Source organism: Onychostruthus taczanowskii, unplaced genomic scaffold (genome assembly GCF_017590055.1).
Source record: "Onychostruthus taczanowskii isolate IOZ18803 unplaced genomic scaffold, ASM1759005v1 scaffold65, whole genome shotgun sequence".
NCBI classification, from domain to species: Eukaryota; Metazoa; Chordata; class Aves; order Passeriformes; family Passeridae; genus Onychostruthus; species Onychostruthus taczanowskii.
This window is the reverse complement of record NW_024504233.1, coordinates 2,360,135-2,379,363: the sequence shown is the minus strand read 5'-3', so window position 1 is coordinate 2,379,363 and position 19,229 is coordinate 2,360,135. Positions and strand designations below refer to the sequence as shown.

At 47.6% G+C, this 19,229-nt stretch overlaps 1 protein-coding gene across 1 annotated transcript; it reads left to right on the top strand.

The window, feature by feature from the left end:
• Positions 1-5,466: 5,466 nt before the first annotated feature.
• LHX9 (LIM homeobox 9) lies at positions 5,467-17,283 on the top strand. The gene is given in 8 exon segments (XM_041420734.1): positions 5,467-5,695; positions 6,713-6,747; positions 6,749-6,782; positions 6,878-6,996; positions 8,690-8,892; positions 9,650-10,005; positions 15,100-15,302; positions 16,454-17,283. Coding segments are annotated over 8 exon segments (1,437 nt in total). The 3' UTR covers positions 16,712-17,283.
• The last annotated feature ends 1,946 nt before the right edge of the window (positions 17,284-19,229 follow it).

Here is a 19,229-nt window from a genome sequence, read left to right as displayed (position 1 = left end):
GCTTCCTCCGCTCGCCGCCGGGGCTCCGATGACAAACTCCAAGGAAGATCATTAGCATCCCTTGCCTTTTTTTTTCTTTTTTTTTTTTTTTTTCTTTCAGATAGATTACCAAGCTGGCCACGTAGACCTACGGGTCACATGGCTCAGGGGAGAAGGACAGAAACTGTCGCAGGAGTTAAGTGGAACGGGCAAACAAAGCCAAAGCGAGAAGTCATCTCGTGTGGCTGCTGCAAAAACAGCCTCCCCGGCTACAGGGTCCTCGCAGTGAGCTCCCTCCTGCGAGAGCCGCTCCGCCGGGGCCGGCGGGAGGCGCGGCCGCAGCTCCGCCGCAGCCCGGCCGGCAGCCGGCTCCTGCCTCCCCGTCGGCTCCCCGCTTCCCCCTGGGAGGAAGTACGAGAAATGACTCCCGACCCTATATTCTTCTATTGTTTTGAGCCGGTGGATCAATTGTCATCAGTACTGTCACCTAAGAAGCAATGATTCCGATTCATCTTGGCATCTGATTTTATTCTAATGGGTTAAATTGGGTTCACTTTTACAATTATCCCAGGTTTGACTGCGTAGTATTGCATGACAACTCACAGTTTCATCGGGTTTGGCAAAGCGAGGTTGCTCCATGAATCCGTATATCATATCACATCAGATCAGGCTGAAGTTTGCTGTTTAGCGACTCCATTTGAGAGGCTTTTTATGAAAGTGGGAAGGGTTGATGCAGTCCATGGTTGGTTCAATGCGATTTGAAAAAAAAAAATGTGGAGAGATGGCAACAACCCGGGGTTTGCTGCTCAGCTGTGAATAAGCACAGAACGAAAAAAACGACGTGATGGGGAAACGCTCAGCTCGCTACAATATTTTTAACAGCCTCTCAGTCCTCGCCTTTTTTTAATTTCCTAATATGTTCTTTGCTTTATTAGTTTTATTTACAACCAGCTCCCCATTAACACCTCACCTGATTACTGAGGAGCTGAGACAGCTAATCAAGAAAATCCAGCAAACCAGCCAAAATCGAGAGGTGGGATTTATTTTTTTTTTGCTTTCATTCAGGCTTCTTCTTTATTTATTTGTTTTGTTTTCGGAAATATTTCGAAACAAACAGTAAATAAAAGGCAGGTATCAGTGCATATTGGCAAAAGGTCAGAGGTTAGAAATTCACGTCAGTTCTGTATCAGAGGCTATGCAGAGGGCGGGAAGAGAGAGGGAGAGAAGGGAGGAAAAAAAAATCTTTCCACCAAGCAGCTTGTTTATTTTAATTAACATAGGGATCCTCTGCTAGGAGCAAGGAACAACCTCCATCTACTGGCTAGATCATTGCGTCTCTTCTCCATTCAAAACCCATCCCTCATCACTCATTAAGGAGGGTACAATTTTGGAAGAAGCTTCTAAGGTCTCAAGGTAAGCTCCTGCATGAGTCTTTGCTAGCAATGCAGCTATTTGGACCTCACGGATGTAATTTGCAGGGTGGTGTTTTTTTTTTTTTTTTGGTCATGGTGTTGCTTGTTTGGTTGGGATTTTTTTTAACAACACAGAACGGTACTTTCCCCAGGTGTATTCGCAGATAACATTTCATGCATCTATGCTTTAATCTAGAAAAATAGCTCAGCTTGGGAAGCCTGAGCCTTTCAGCTCAATTTAAAAAAAATGCACCTTCTTTTGTGCTTCTTTTAATTTTTTCTGTTTAAATGGAATGACTCCTTTCACCTGTCTGTAATCCAGTCTGTAAGTGATTCCTTTTCAAAAGCAGCAAAATATGATAATTTCCAATGGCTTAATTACAAGCGGAGTGCAAATACGATTACAGCTAGTACCAGACAACTATGGAGCTGACAGTGCTGAGGTCCTGGGCGGTGAACAGTTTCATGTTAGACAATAATCTGCCTCTCCTGCTTTCTTCTGGCTGTGTGATCACTTGTTTGTGGTCAGTCACAGCGCTTGGCTATGGAAGATATGTGTTTGGGATTACTGTGCAAAGCACCTAGTTGTTTCTTATTTAAATATCATCTCCCTAAGCAGATGAATACGTGTCTTAATTGACATGTTTTCAGATTACCGGGAGCTGCAAGCACATTGGAGATTTGGGGAGTTTTAATCCGATGCCGGTAACGCTTAAAACACCCTGCGCTTGTGTCCCTCGCACCGCCAGCCCCGCGCAGCCTGGCAGGGGAGGAGAGGCTGGTGCCCGAGTCTGGCTGCCATGCACCGGCTTTAACATGTCCCTAGCACAGCGATCCGAAAGTTGCTTTACGGAACACTCGTGAGGACTCAAGGGAGAAGAAAGATGGTGATGGTAAAATACGTTGTATCTGACTCCGAAGTGGAATTTTAAATAATGTCTTTTAAAATAAAAGATAATTTTAAAAATTGAGATAAAATAAACCGCAACCTATTTGAATACTGAAAACTGTATTAGCTACATTTAGTGCCACCACCAAGAGATGTAATTCTATTCAGATTTCCCTTCTTCGTGTCTAGATTGGTTGCAGTGCCCGCGGACTTTATAAACAGATGAGACTGATCATTAATAGCACTGCACTCCACCACAAGCTCGTAGAGCAGAAAATAGCGTTAGGATTTAAAAATAGACCTGGCTTTAACCACCCGACTTGCAGGCAACAGGATCGTAATCCTGTTGCTGTTATTACGACGCGCTTTAAATTTCTGGAAATGATTAAACTGGAAGTGTCTTGAAAAGTTCAGGTGCTGACGGAGAGGGTGTGAAGCTCTGGTGCCCTGCGGGGCGGGAGGCGGCTGGCCCGGGCAGCGCCCTGCGCCTGCAGCCGGACACGCCACGGCCTCAAATGCGGCAGGCGAAATCCAAACCACTTCTCCTCAAAGAACACCTCCTCCTCCTCCCCACCCCCACCCCCCGCCTGAACACCCTCCCCTTTCCCCTAATTATTGTTGGTCAATTATTAATTTGCATATAGACCTCGTCCTAAATCCTCCGAACTGAGCACAAGATCGTTCACGCTGCGATAGGCTTTAGCCCGCAGCCCGTGGCCAGGGAGAACGCGGGCTCGGTGGCAGAGCGGATCCAGGGAGCGCACGCTGAAATCTTCCCAGGGCACACACGCTAATTGCGAAGGTGGAAGGGGCTCCAGGCAGCGCCCGCGGAGCTGCGGGCAGGGGCTGCAGCCGGCCAGCGGGATGTCCGCGGGAGCTCTCCAGCCCTGCGTGCGCAGGCAAACGCTGTACCTGTGGAAATCTCCACAGCGATGTATCCCTCATCCTCCCCATCAGCCCCCCATTAGCTCGGGGAGTTCGGGTAGAGCCTTACAGAAAGGAAAAGACCGAGAGCGCCTGTCACGTTACTAAAATATTCCGAATATTGCACATCAGATATTCATTCTCAAATGCTACGGCAAAAGGACATAAAGGCGCCCTGCGATGGAAAACTGTCGTTCACAGGCAAAGTGCTAATGCCGATGGATTCATGAGGGGCAGGCTCGTAGATTTGGATTTTAGGTTCCCTGTCGTGTTCTTTGTGAGCTTTTCTCTCCCTCACCCCCCAAGCAAACCAGCAAAACTGTACGGAATCCCTCTTGCTATAATGGCAACCTCTCGCTACCAGCCTGCCTTAGAGCAGCGGAGCTCCAGTTCACAGCGAGGAATGAGATCTCAGGAACATTGAAGTAGATTTACCTTGATCTCCTACAGGCCTTTTGGAAACGGAGAAGTCACGTTTGATGCTAGCAACAAACTTTTAGTGTCCCTTTAGGTAAGAAGTGGTCTGCCAGCATTAGGATGTTAATCAGAAAACGCCTTGGAAACCCCTGGCCTCCTTTACTGGAGCAGCAGCAGCTAGTAGCGTATCCTTAACCGTACCTGATGGAGCAGAAAGGACCCTCTAATTAATTAAGTGTGTCTAACCGGAGGAGGCTCAGTCATTTCTGAGTTTTGTTATGAGTCTGCCCAATTACTCCTAACGGCGCCGTCGAGCTAAGGTAGAGACGGGAATTTAGCAAGCAATATTTTCCGTGTCTCTGCCTTGGATGCTTTGACGCCGCACCTGCAGAGCGTTTCGGTGAACCCGAGACAGAAACGCGAGATAAGTGGGGGAGAGGGCAGCAGTGCCCGCACCCGAGGCACCCGAGGCGGGGGCACAGCCTGCTCGGGGGGCACAGGATCCCCACTTTAGCTTCCGATGGAACTGGGCCCAGCGGCAGCCGGGGGCTTGCCCCAGACGCCTCCCCGCTCCCGGCGGGCACGATGAGTTTGAGGGTCCTCAGCCCGGCAGGGACACGGTCACAGCGGGACGGCGGTGGCGCTTCCGAGAGGGCTCTGCGGGGCCGGCCCGGGCGGGCGGGGGTCAGCGAGGGTCCTGCCTGGCACACGCCGGCGTGTCTTTGGCAACCCGAACGCCACGGGTAATGCAGACCATTTCCAGGAGAGCACATGCAACGTGAAACAGGGGCAGGGTGAGTTACCCCGACAACATAACTGGAAGAGAATACAGAAAAATTTCCTTCGAAGGGGAAAACACCGAGAACAAGCCCTGAACGTGCTTGTAGAGTGCAAAGACTATATTGCAACGATTAGAAACCAACTCGTCTCTAAGGGAGATTTTTTTTACCCCTGTCGCAGCCACCGCTGCGATTCTCCGAGCCAGGCGGGCGCACGCTCAATTTACCTGCCGGGCGCGGGGCGAGCGGGGCGAACCCTCCCGCACAGGGGTTCGCCCCCGCCCGCAGCGCCGCCGCCCCTCCCTTCCCTTCGCTTCCCTTCCCTCCTCCCGGACCGCTCGACAAAGCCGCCGGCCCCGCAACAGGGCTGGCCCGGGCCAGGCAGCCCCGCGGGGGTGCCGGCCGCGCTCCCGTTCCCCGGCGGGGCTGCGGGAGAGAGGGAAGCACCTCCGCCCGTCCCCCGAGCAGCCGGGGCGTCGCGGAGCCGCGACGGGAAGGAGGAGGTGGAAGAGGATTGGGGATCCCGAGCGAATAGCTCCCGTATTCCGGATCGAATCACCTTGTTTATTTTTCCTGATGTCTTATTGTGCTAATTGACTTGTTTTCTCCAAGGAAAGCCTATCTTTTCCTCCTCCTTCCCCACATACGGATATTTTTTTTTCTTCCAGTCCGGGAGTGTTCTGCAGAAGACTACGGCTTCTGGAGGGATCTGCCCTTTTTAAGGGAGATTCCCTCAGCTCTTTTTGAGACTCCTTGGTTTTATAGCTATTACTCTCTTATTAAAACACACACATACATACAACACATTGATTCCCATCCAAAAGGGCTAATTACATTACTTACAGTAAATAGCAGCCCTGCTGTCCAGGGTCTAGTGTGCCAACAGAGAAAAAAAATCCCGGCTTATTTCACTTGATTGACTTCATCTTTGTGTGAAATTGTGTTTTATGAGCTGTATTCTGGCACTCGGAGGAATGTAACAACATTCAATCTGCAAATAACATTAATTTTAGCTACTTAAGGGGAAAGAGAGGGGAGGAAACTTGCTGCCTGTATCTTGGGTTACATGGAAGAGGTGACTCGAGGAGCCCCTGAGGATGTCTCTGGGATGCTTTGGAAAGGAAGTGGGGGCTGGGGTACTTCTTTCACTAGTCGCGCTAGGGTTTGGTGTGGAGTGTTCCCCAGGGAGCAGGGAGCGCAGGACTGCCGCCAGGAAGATCCTTCAGTAGGGATCGAGGTGTCAGGAAACAGCCAGCAGCTGTTTCAGGGAAAGGCAAGGAAGAGTGGTGTGAAAAGTAAGTAGGAAAACGGGGAACGGAGGGGAGGGAGAGCAGACAGAGAGATTAGCCTGGAAGGAATGCATCGCCCGGTCCCCTGCACACAATGATCGCTCGCAGTCCGCGGCCGGGCAGCAGGCGAGGGTCGCGCTAGGGCGTCCCCGGCCGGCCGGGACTGGCCCCGCGGAGAGCCCGCGGAGGGGCCGCATCCTGCTGCGGGTACGGGCGGGGGCACCGCGGGCAGCAGGGCGGCAGCGCCCCGGGAAGCGCTCGAACTGCCCGGGCCGCCCCTGCCTCCGCGGCTCCCCCAGCTCAGCACCTCCGGGGCGAGAGCGCTCCGGCCGCTCCGCCCGCTCCGGCCCGCCTCGGCCGCCCGGCACCGGCGCTCCTCTCCCTTCTCCCGTTCCCGCGGCGGAGCCAGGCGCGGCGGGGCCAGCCCGAGCGGCCGCCGAACGGAGGTTCCCGCGGCGCGGCCCGGGGGGAGCGGGGCCCCGGGGGGAGAGCGGGCCACCCTGCCCCTCGCCAGGCGCCGTCGCCGCCAACTCCCGGGACTCCGTGTTTGGGGGAGGTAATAAATCCCACCCCACCCACAGCCCCGACCGTAATGTTTGTCACTGCTTGCCCATCACTAGGGGTTGAGAGGAGTATGACAGGTCTTTGTTGTCTGAATAAAAATCAGTGGCAGCTCAAGGGAGAGAACTCCTCCTACTAAATTATCAAAAATGGGCTGGCTTTAGTCTCTTAACAAATTGGACAGAGCTCCGGAAAGCAGCAGTCCCAAATCCAACCTACAGGCACTGGGAACTTTAAAGCAACCAGGGACTGCTGAAAATAGCACTTCTTTTCGCTTTCTTTGTATTCAAAACTATATCCTTTCCCGACTGATTCTACTGCCCCAGGTCCAAGTCTCTCCAGTCAGAAGCCCCCAGCTCTCCAGACCAGTAGCAGATCCTTTAGCTAGCTTTTATTATTTTATTTTTTAAACTAATTATTATTACATTTTCTCCCCCTTGTTTGTTTTCTGCACATCTTCAGGAAGCCCTCAGTGCTTGCGCAAAGAGAAGCTCCTATTTGCAACCTCCCTCCCTGCGCTGTGCGCCTCGGTGTAAACATTTTGGATGATCTAAAGACTCTGGGGTCTGTATATGGAAATAGTAGGGTGCAGAGCAGAAGAAAATACTTGTCCTTTCCGTCCCCCAGCCATGCTTTTCCACGGGATCTCCGGAGGCCACATCCAAGGAATCATGGAGGAGATGGAGAGGCGATCCAAGACCGAGTCCCGCCTGGCCAAAGGGGGACAGATGAACGGCCGAGATACGGTAAGAATGGAGCTGGCGCTCTTTGCAAGGGAATCCCTGCAAACATGGACCCGCGTCGGGACAGACCCTGACTTTGGGGAAGAGAAAGACGCTGCTTCCCTCTGTCCCTTCCCTGTCACCCCTTGCTTGTGGAACCCCTTCCGACGCTCCCTGTAAACCCACTCGTAACGCTGGGTGCTGTGCTGGCCAGGCTCGGTTATACATTTGTCTAATCTGTGTCGCTGCGTGTGCTCTCTGGATTAGCGGGGAAACTGTTCTAAATCGTAGCAGGGACGGGGTTTCAGCCCTTGCGGCGGAGCAGCCTTTTGCCCCCGCGTCTGCCTGCGGCCGCTCTGCCCCTGTGAGCAGGGCTGCAGCTGGAGCTCCCGAGGTGTGCTTTATTTTCATTCTGCGCTTCTGGCACCTCCTAAATTAAACCTCAAACCGCGACTACTTACTTTTCGTAACTGTCTTTGGTCTGAAGTGTGTGATTGATACAGAGGCACCGCTTTCTGAGTGTTTTGCCGGCCGACTACTTTGCTTAGAAAGTAACATCTCCTCTTAGTCAAAAGGACCAAAGTCTTCGGATATGTACTAAGGGATGGCGGAGAAATCGAGTGTCACGCTGGGCTTTGTGCAAAGCGAGATCTCCCTTTCTCCAACTTGTAGGGCTTCCGCCGATCGCGCACAAGGCTCTGCGCACAAAGTAACGGCCTGGAAAACTGCTTTAAGGTTTTGGAACGCAGGGTCCTTTACCCCCTCTCTTAAATAAACTCATGCTTTGTTACATGAGGATTTACAATGTAAATTTAAGTCACCTTTCCATCGCTAAAAAGGAAAGGGGGCGAGGAACACAACTTCAGATTGAAAAATGAATGCAGAGTTGCCACTTTAAAACAGTTGAGACTTTAGAACAAGATGTCTGGGATTTCCCCCCCTGTTACTTTATCAGCAAAAGCTGCTCCAAGTTTCACGGCCGAGCTTTTGTCTCCGCCGTCCGTCCGTTTCCCTTTGTCCCGAGCGGCACTCCTCGTGGGGAGCAGATCAATGGGAACTCGCAGAAGTTTACTGAGAAAAAGACACTGGTTTGAGCTGAAATCAGCCCGTGCCACCTTTCTGCCCAAGTCCCTGGCTGGGCTGGTGAGCGTTCATACTGCTCTTTACACCATCCACCTGTCTCCTTTCTCTTACTCCTGTTTTAAAAGGCCTATCTTTAGAGATGCCGTTGCCGCTCGTTTAAATACGAGTGAAAATTTGCCATAGAATGAGTGCAAGCCTGAACCCTCTGCCATAAACTTTAGGAAGAGCAAACCGGTATTTTTCTACTTTAAAATGCTGTTCCTGTGAAGTGCTTTAAGATTACAACGCTTAAACAAACAAACAAACAAAAAACCGGGGAAGCCTCAGACTTTAAATTCAGAACCTCAGAAAACAATGAGCTCTGCTTTTCCTACTGCGGCCTAATCCATTGCTTTCACGTATTGAAATGACACCAGATCGTTAGGAGAGGTTTACTGTGAATCACGGTAAACACTTTACTAGCGGGGATGGTCCCGGTTCCCCCTTAAACTTCCCGCCGGGAGCCAGGAGTTTCGTCCCAGAGAGCCGTGCCTTTGAACGAGCCCCGGGCCCTGCGCAGGACCCGCTCCCAGCCCGGCCTGCCTGCCTGTCTTTCTCTCCCTGTCTCATCCCTTGTGGTGTGGTTGTTTTGCAGAACATGCCCCCCATGAGCCCCGAGAAGCCTGCTTTGTGTGCTGGTTGTGGAGGGAAGATCTCAGACAGATATTACCTGCTGGCTGTTGACAAACAATGGCACCTCAGGTGTCTTAAGTGCTGTGAATGTAAACTGGCTTTGGAGTCAGAACTCACCTGCTTTGCCAAGGACGGCAGTATTTACTGCAAGGAGGATTACTACAGGTACAGCAATCAGTCCTCATGGGTTCAAAACACATCCCCTCAAAAGGCACTGTGAACAGAAACGCTCTTTTCTCCACACGGGCTTTCAAAGGTAGCTTTTCGCAGTCAGCGATTCCTTAATCCTTAGACCCCTCAGAAAAGTCTCGCACGTTTCCAAACTGAACGGGCCGTCAGGGGACGCGCTGACTGAGCATGTGTGGCGGTGCACAAACAGGCGAAGGCTCTCCCGCTGTTCGGCGGTTTCCCTCCGTAAAGACCCGACCGAAATTCCCCTCTGGCCGCAGCTTGCCGGTTTTCCCGAGGGCCGGAGCCCGCCGCCCCGCCCAGCCCAGCGGCCGGGCCCGGGGAGCGGGCCCCGCTTGTCCGTGTGTCACAGCTGTCCCGCTGGCCAGCGTCCCGCGGCTCTTCTCGTCTTGACAGGAACACCAGGAGAGCGGGGGCCCATTCCCCCAGCTCCGGCCCGCCCGGCCCCGCGCCCACGGGCAGCGGCAGGGCCTTCGCCAAAGTCTGGGAGAACGGGTCAGCTCGGGGGGAGGGCGAGCCGCTCCCCCTGGGACCTCAGGGCCGGTTCCCTGAGGCTGTCCCGACACCAGGCGGGCCAGGGGCCACAGCCGGTGTCACGGGCCGTGCTGGGGCCGGGGGGGCGCGACCTGTCGGGGACAGGCTCCCTCACGTGGCCGGGAGGGAAGGCGGGAGGTACCGGGGCAAGCTCTGCCTTTGCCGTTCTAGTTGATGCCCACTTTTCTGTTTCCTTCAGAAGGTTCTCCGTGCAGAGATGTGCCCGCTGCCACCTTGGGATCTCAGCCTCTGAAATGGTCATGAGAGCCAGGGAATCGGTTTATCACTTGAGCTGCTTCACCTGCACCACCTGCAACAAGACTCTGACCACGGGCGATCACTTTGGCATGAAGGACAACCTGGTTTACTGCAGGGCCCACTTCGAGTCCCTTTTGCAAGGAGAATACCCCCCTCAGCTGAGCTACACCGAGCTGGCTGCCAAGAGCGGAGGGCTGGCCCTGCCTTACTTCAACGGCACTGGCACGGTCCAGAAGGGGAGGCCCAGGAAACGAAAGAGCCCTGCCTTGGGAGTGGACATCGTCAGCTACAACTCAGGTGGGAAACACACGCCGAGTCTGCCTCCCGCTCCCCCAAACAGAGCGTTCTCGGGCTTCCCCTCAGCCAGGCAGTGCGTGAATAACTCAGCCAGGCCAAATCTTGCTTAACCATTGGAAAATCAAACAAACAGCCCTCTGAGGGCTGGAGCATTTGCAGGAAAGCTAACAGCAGCCCTCCTCAAAGGCTGTCTTTGCCTATTAATATCAAACACCCAAACTTAGCCACTTCCCAGGGTAAAGACAAGGAAAAAAAAAAAAAAAAAAAAAAAAAGAAACCCCCCCCAAAAAAAACAAAAACAAAACAAAACAAAAAAAAACCAAACCCCAACCCAACCTCAAAACGACATAGCTTTCTCCACTAGAATCTCAGATATACAGTTATCATTATTTACATTTGATTAGCTAAAAAAAATTTCACCACTTAAACCTCAAATTAGGAGTAACCAAATGAATCAGAAAAAATAGAATAAAAGTTATAGTATATGGTTCCTACAATACCAATATAGTATGCATATAACTCAATTTATATATTGAATTTATAGTGGTTAATTCTTCAGGCTGAATAATTCTGTTTTACTGACACATAAATGATCAGACTGTACAAGAGGTCAACGAATAAATGTTGTTTCCTGTAACTAAACCCTAACAAATGTAATTAAGGAGAATGATTTCTGTTCTCTCAACAGTAGGAAAGGAACAAGTGCTGCCCTGTATTGAATATCCTCTATAACTCCAGTCACTTGAGTACCCAAACCATGTATAAACAGTGCTAGTGGCCAGAGGCAGAGGAGTTTCAGGTATGACCAAGCAGTTGAGGCAGAGTTTCATTAGATGAAGGACGAAAGCAGGAAGGGTAAATACGAACTGCCAAACTCCCGACTCCAAAATCGTTTCAGGGAAACTTAAGCTTCCCACGGACGGTAACAGAGGAAAGAAAGCCGTGGGAAGCAGGAGTGATGCAAGGTGTGCTTCCCCGTGAAGCGTGGAGCCGTCCCGGCTGGGGCAGGGAGCCGGGGCTCCGGGCCCGGGCTGCGGACCGCTGGCCCCACGGGGGCCGGGAGAGGGGTCAGGGCCTCCCCCTCCGACAATCGCGGGTCGGTAACAGAGCACCGCTCTGGGCCCGGAGCTCTCTCTCCTGCACCAAGTTCAACCCGCTGCCACTGAGATCCATAAGGAATCTTCCACCGCCCCCCTGCCCTCCCCACCCCTCCCCCGGCACCTCCTCTGGGGCCGCTCGTGAAACGGGCTTTAGCTGGGAACCAGGGAGCTGTGCGAGGCGATTTCATCTCCTCTGATGCGTAGACCTCGGAGCCAGGGTAATCACTGCGCTAATTGTTCCTTGTTAATTGAAGATGACATTGGAATCCCTGGCTACGGAGCGGCTTCCAATCAATCCTGAAAGCTGCTAAAGAAAAGGGAACCTGTAGCGCAGCCAGGATTCATTCAGCCCCAGCTTCCAATGGTGGATTTCCCGTGTGCCCACTCTCCGCTCTGGTCTCTATCCCTGGTCCACACAGCATCACCCGATTCCCCAGATTCCTAAAGGGAAATAATCCTAGGGACAATTTAGCGTTAAAATTAGAATCAGAAGTTATGGTAAGATGAAGAGTTATGGATATGATAAAGCTCCCCTTAAACTTCAGATCAGGACTCAAGAGAGACATTATTTGCGAACGCTGACATAATCTTTGTGTGCTGGTCTTAAAACTTCCCTTCTTTACAACAACGGGCCATAGAAGATGTACCACTGACTCCAAATCAGATTAAAAAGCGCCACCCATTATGAAAATACAGCTCACTGCATTGAGAACTCACAGAATCCTCCGGGCGACGGAGAGAAAAAAGAACAAACCAAAACAAATCAACAAACGCTCTGATGCTTTGCACTCAGGCTAGATGGCTGAGAATTCTCTTCTGTTAGGGCCGTGATTTTCTTCTTTTTTATAAGCATTATCTGGCTATGTCCAGGGTTGACACACGGTCTCGAGAAAGTTTGCAGCCAAATCGTGCATCCGGTGCAAACGGCTCCAGCCCATTGACCCACTGTGCCCCAAATCCAGGGGGAGGAAAACGAATCTGGAACAGCCACGAAACGAGTTGCAGTAGATGAAACCACTTCTTGAGAGAAAAAAAAAAAATTCTCTAACTAATTGGCAGCCACTTCCCTACACACATTTTTCGTTCTCTGCCCTGTGACTCAGTAACTGCTCTTGCACGTAATCATTTACAAAGGGCAAGCAGTCGGCAGAAATTAAATGTCGGATGCACGGCTGCCGCCTTCCGAGGGAGCAGCGGGCCCCGCAGCCCCGGCGGGCGGGCGGTGTCCGGGCCGTGTCGCGCTGCGCCGCCCTGTCGCCCCGCGGGGATGGGGACAGCCGAGCCGGACCTCACCCGCGGCACTCCGGGGCTGGGGCACCGCGGCTGAGACCTCCCCAGTACGCCGAGTACCTTCCCAAACAATCCCAGCCGCGGTGTCCGTACCATGTGCCAAGCCATTATGGAGAACGACCCCGAGCCTTAAAAACGAAACTCCGATGGAGCCATGAGTTTCACCCAGCTGAGCGTGAGCATGTGCGTATTCACAGCCACCCTGCAGGCCCTGGCTTAGATTTGTGTGCACATTATGTTACAGGGGAGCTGAGCCCTGGTCCAGAATGGAAAATCAGACTCTGCTGTAGAATCTACAACAGCTTTTCTATTCTGTATTTTGTTTGCTAGTTTAATTTCTTTTTCACAGCCCCTCGGTTGTAAAGTGGAAACAACAATAAATAACTCAAAATGTTATGAGGTAGAAATCACTCATACTTGCAAGCTGTCTGGAATTAATGTGAGAAATGGAAGAAACTATTCAAAAGTGCTTAAAACATTCAAAGCTTTCTCTATATTAAATCTTATATCATATAATTAATATATATTTTAAGGGAAACTGTGTTGACTTAGAGCTTAGAGGATATAGAAATAAGATGGTGAAGAAGATTTCCTTAGGAAAATATTTTACACATCTGTTCCTTAAAGAGCTATTTACTTTATTTCATTATGTGTGTGTGTGTGTATGTGTGAAAAACCATGAAGAGTTCACTTGAAGAATTCTTGGCAATAAGAAGCCAACTGTTCTAGCTCTTTTGAAAGCAAAAATTAAACAACCCTCCAATCCTGCTGCAAAGAAACGAGCAGTGTCTTGCCTGACTTTGTGCTTTCCCTTAGTTCTCCAGGAGATAGTGTAAGACTCTGCTCTATGATGTCGCCAAACCACGCAACACTCACAACAGAGTGAGCTGAAATCTTTGTATAAACCAGGATTGTCTGAAGATACTTGGAGCCCTCTTCTAATTTTCTCTTGAAAATAAAAACCAAAATAAAGTAGACCACTGACAAAAAGAAAAAGAATTAAAAAAGAGTGGAGTACAGAAACAAAGGCAGTAAGCAGGACAGAGGAGGCTGAAGAAGTTTGTGTTGCTGCTACAAACCTGAGTGGCCCAAAGAAAACAACACAAACAAGCAGTTTGCAACTCTGAAGTAAAACCTGAGGACTGAATTCTGGTACTCTGATTTATGTCAGCTCATGAGTTACAGCCCACGCAGTTTGACTGAAGGCAGTGTGATTGCTTGTGAAAACAAGTAGTAAATACAATCCAAATCTGGTCTGAAATAGTTTTTAAGGCAACTTTCAACTCCTGGTCTTTTCAGAAGTGTCAGCTTACTTTGTTTGAAAGTACAGATATACTTCTTACCAAGACTAGGAGCAAAGCTAGCTATAATTAAATATTCACCTGATTTTCTGTCAAAGTGCTGTCTTACCAGCATCTGTTCATGTTGACTTGTCTTATAATTCAAAAGAGAAAACACCTTCAAGAAGCTTTTTATTTTCTTGTGGTTTCAAGTTGCTTTGCCTGTTTTCAGCACTGCTGACATCAGTCTCTGTATTGTGTGCCTTCCCTCTTTCTCTTCTCTCTCTCTCTCTCTCAATTAGAAATGGGGACCAGCTAGGCCTTGTAAATAATCCAGTAACTATTGGAAAGCAGTTTGAAAATCAAAAGGAGCAACTAATGAAACTGTCTAATTGACAGACATTCTGAAACATTTTTAATTAGCTCTTCTTTAATTAATATTCCCTGCTATGATGACACCATTAATTTTCTCCTGTGTGACTGAACTATCTTTATAAAATGGGATCCTAGAAATTGCTAACCCTTTTGTTTAAGCTGAAAGGAAAATCACAGATGCATTTCTTACTTTTCTTTTTGCTAATACTGTAATTTCTTTCTCAAGAATGAAGTAATGATGCCACCATCCCCAAACAGCTGCAGCCCTTGTGTACAATTCACACCCACAAACACGTAATCTGAAACAAACTTATCCTTCATAGACACTTTGAAAATACTGAATCAGGGGAAGAAGAGAAACCCTTCAAGTTTTGAGCCCCTAGCTGCTTGCTTGGAGAAATGTCCTAAACTAGTACTATGACCAACTGCTGATTGGGATTGGGGGTCTGGATCAAGTCTTGATGCAACTGCTTCCTGGATATGTTTTACAGATGAAGGGCTTCAGGCAGTTCATATAAACTTCTAGGCAGAGACCAAAAGCATTCATTTTATCAGCAAAAAACTCAGCTTTCTTGATGAACTGTCATAACAAACTTCCCTGCTGTACATCTCTTTTTATAGGTGCTTGTGATTTGGGGGGAAAATCTCAGGAACATTCAAAATGCTGGTCTGACCTTCACTCTTCTCTCAAGCTAAGAATGTTTCAATGAGTAAGATTTCAAAATCTGAATGAGATTTTGAATGACTCTTTGAGCACCCAAAGCAAAACCATCACCACAGGGAAAAGACTTGTTTGAAATAAGTGCCAAAGGAGAGAGAAGTTTCAAAGTCTGCCCTTAGTAGGTACAGGCCTGGGAGACATAGGATAAGGATAGGAAATGACAGTATTCTGGATCTCTTTTGGTCTCATCAATTACCACATCTGTACCTATGCTTGACAAAAAGGCACCTCCCTCCCTCCCTCCCTCCCTCCAGATTTTTGCCTTGACTCATTTATCCTACATGATGCATGGCCACTAATTCCTTGCTCCACTTTGTTTATTCAACAGGTTGTAATGAGAATGAGGCAGATCACCTGGACAGAGACCAGCAGCCTTATCCCCCATCCCAGAAAACAAAGCGCATGCGTACCTCCTTCAAACACCACCAGCTTCGTACCATGAAGTCCTACTTTGCTATCAACCACAACCCAGATGCCAAGGACCTCAAGCAGCTTGCCCAGAAAACAGGCCTGACCAAGAGAGTTCTGCAGGTAAGAAGCCACATCACAGGCTTGACAGAATTTCCCCCTGCTAGTCAATAGCCTTTCCCTTATGTGTAACTATAGCGATATACGTAGAAATACTTTTGCTGGGTGTGTCCCTAGTGGGTGTGCAGAGGGGTATGGTATCATGTGGCAGAAGTGCCAAATGTGTGTGCCTTATTGCCCCGAGGCAGCCAAACACCAAACTGTGGTTTATGATTAGCTGCATCCTCACCATGAAGAGAATATCTTCAGTCCACCCACCCAGTAGATCTCCTGGGGTCAGTGGTCTCTCTGTGGTGACTGCACTAAGGATAGAGGTGGCAAATCTACTGATTTTATGGGTGAAGCCTTTGGGCTCCCCGAAGGAGTAAATGTGGCCCCTCAGTAAGCAGACCCCTGATGTGTTTGAAGTAAGCTCTGACCAATATGATCCTCCAGGACCAGCTGGCTCGCCCTCCCAATGCTTGTTAGACAACTGTTTTCCTTAAGGGCCTGCATAGTCAAAAGTCCCTGTGAAGGACAGCCTAGCAAATGATGTTAAAAATCCCTATATGGTCAGTGATAGCTCAGTGAAGTTAAAACGAGGTGTGTATTACATGCAGAGTGCCAAAGAAGGGCAGTGAGTGAGGCAGAAGGAGAATCTATTAGCGGCAGTTCCTGTCCGTGTTACATGTCACCTCAAACACTGCCAGTGAACCTTACAGAACAGAAAGACTAGATGACCCATATCAACAATCTGTAAGACAGGGACGGTGTAATTACCCCTCCTTCCTCTTCAGCCTTTTCAAATAATCAAGGCAAGCTTTCAGCCTTGGCAAAAATCTGCTCACTCATCCTTTGCCTCAATTTTTGTGTGTCTTGACCTCAAAGCTACCAACCCAAGAAACCCTACGTGGCCATCAAGAGTTGCTTTCTTTGGGTAAGTGAGCGAGCAGATTTTTTTGGAGGCTGCTCTCTGAGGGCTCTAAGCACCTGCAGCACTGGGCCTGTACACAGAGAGTCAGGACCACCAGTAGCAAGAAAAGCTATAGAGTGGCTTAGGTGATGTGCCACACAAAATCAAACATCAAAAATGAATTTAAAAAGCAAGAACAAAGACAAAAATAAGCAAAGCAAAACAAGCATCGGTAAAGAAATCCATTGGGATTGGTTTGCAGGTTTGGTTTCAAAACGCAAGAGCCAAATTCAGAAGGAACCTTTTGCGGCAGGAGAATGGGGGTGTCGATAAAGCTGACGGCACCTCGCTCCCGGCACCGCCCTCAGCAGACAGCGGCGCACTCACTCCACCCGGCACTGCGACCACTTTAACAGACCTGACCAATCCCACTATCACTGTAGTGACATCAGTGACCTCTAACTTGGACAGCCACGAATCCGGGAGCCCCTCACAAACTACCTTAACGAACCTTTTCTAACAGTTCATTTTTTTTTTTTTAAATTCTTACTCTTCATTATTATTATTATTATAATTATTATTATAATTATTATTATTTTCAAGCCTTTTTAAAAAAACAAACAAACAAACCCACAAAATATTTGGGAAAATAAACAGCTTGATGTGTAGCATCTGCAGCCACCTGGCAAATGAGTTTGAAGTAATATGTTGCTATAATATACGAACATTTATTGTTGGTAAATTGTACTCAAATTCTTTAAATTTATCAAACGACTGAAGAGAAGGTGATGAATCATTCTAATAAGTGCCTCTTAAAATTGTATGTTACTTATTTCCAGAACCTTGAAAAAAATTGATTGTTCCCCCCCCCGCCAAAAAAAGAAGACTCTATTTTCTCCCTGATAACCAGATAAAAACCATTTTAATTATAGCCAAAAGAATGCTGCTTCAGGATTGTATGTTCACTTACAGCATTTAAGAACCCCAAATTTAATTTTATTTTCATAATGCATCCAAAAATTTTGTACTATTTATTTTTAAATGCTGAAAAATAAATACAAAATGAATTAAACTAATCATGGAAACAGTCAGGCTGGAAGTACCAGTGCTCTTTCCTAATGCAGTAGTCGCAAGCCTGCTTCTCCCTGAGCACTGGGGAGTCTCACTGGGATAGCTAAACGCTCCTCTGCCAGTTCTGCACCCAGCTGGGACGTCCTTGGCCACCACTGAAAGCCATGCCTGATGGAGGACTTGGAGAGAGACCCAGTGATGAGAGCACGTGTGGGTGAGGATGGCAGGACCAGGCCGTTGGTCTCCAAAATTGTGCCCCACATTAAGGAGGCAAGATCTGGAGAAAACCCTCCAGAGTGAGCTCACTCCTATAAGAACGTCATTAAAGTAACAATAGCAGAGCAACAATGCAAGTGGAGACTCCTACTGATCTGAAATGTTGCCTAGGGAGGGGTTTTAATTTTTGTCTGTCAAGCAGCTCTGAATTTTTGTAATTAAAAAAGATAAAAATTGCAGTTGGCTACATGGCTTCGATGCTGTACCTCCAAAGCAAACAAGAGGTTGCCCAGTTATTTTAGGGAGCACAAAAATAATTTTCAAGAAGGTGTATGCATGTGTACTATTCAAATGAACTTTTGATAAATCCTACTTTTTTTTTTTTTCCAGGGAAATGGAAATAAGCAAAATATAATTTATTAAGATGTTTAAGGAAAAAAAAAAAAATCAGTACAATTTATTCACTATTATTTTGAATTTTCTTTAGATGTTTCCTGAGATTGTATCAGTCACTTTGTTTAACACAGGAACTTAAAATCTTTAGTTCATTAATATCTCTAACATATGCTTTAACTTTTTAAAGTTTGTGTAAAAGAAAAAATGTTAGCAAAAATCACACAAAACTAGGAATTGGCAGTGAATAACTTCAAAGCCGATAAACTCAGAAGCCTTGTGGATGCTGATCTGAATACATTTCTTAGTTTACAATAGTGATCTTTCTTTTTTTAGTTTTATTTAAGCTAAAAGTCTGAATGGTCTGGGCAGTGGTGAATGTTCATTTGTATCCTTTTATTGTAGTTGAACACCAATTAGATTGTGGAGAGTCTCAGAAACAAAAACGAACAAAAACCAGTCAAGATCTATGTCTTGCTTTTAGTAGATTGTTAAGAATAACTTTGCACATATACCCCACTTTTTAGACACCATCAAATCTCTTTTTGGTGGTCGAAGTGGCTATTTAATATATTTTAAAGGTGTCCTTTTTGGCTGTATAAATGTGTGGTTACATATTGACAGTTCACTGCCCACATTAAAGTGCATTATTGTAATTTTTGCTCAGGGTTTTTAGAAAATTAGCACAGAAAAGTAGCTTATTTTTAAAAAAGATGATGGAAGAGATGTTAACACTGTAATAGAAGAAAGGTGTGTTTGCCATTATATATTTAGCAAGTATGGTTATCATCTTCTACGGATATTGAATCTTGACTTTTCCTATTTCTATTACCTTATGGGCATTTACCACTAACCAGACCAAAAGACCTTGGTAAGGCTGAGATCTTTATTAATACACTTTTACAGGTAAAAATATTGATACTTATAAATTTTGTTCTTTGACAGAACAATATATGGTACTAGAGATCTACTTTATTAAGTAGACTAATTAAAACTCAGTTCTACTATGTGCCTTATGATATACCTTGGGAGTAAGTTTGTGAAAAATCAGGATATATGTGTTGTTTGTTAAATTAACTGTTTTAAGCCCTTTTGACACCTCACTAGTTTTGTACTGTTTTACCTCTTATTTCTGAAACTCTTTTTATGGTGTATCCTGTTAGAGGGGACAAACATGTCATAGAAAGCAGTTGTGCACTCTTTCAGATATAGTTGAAAAATCCAATAATCTTATATATTGAGCTTCGTGTTTATAGTACAGTAAGTGGTCTAGCAAAATTGTCCATGTTTCTTTGTTTATTGATAAATGCATTGTATAGAAACTATTTCCCCTAAATATTTATGGACCAAACAATTGT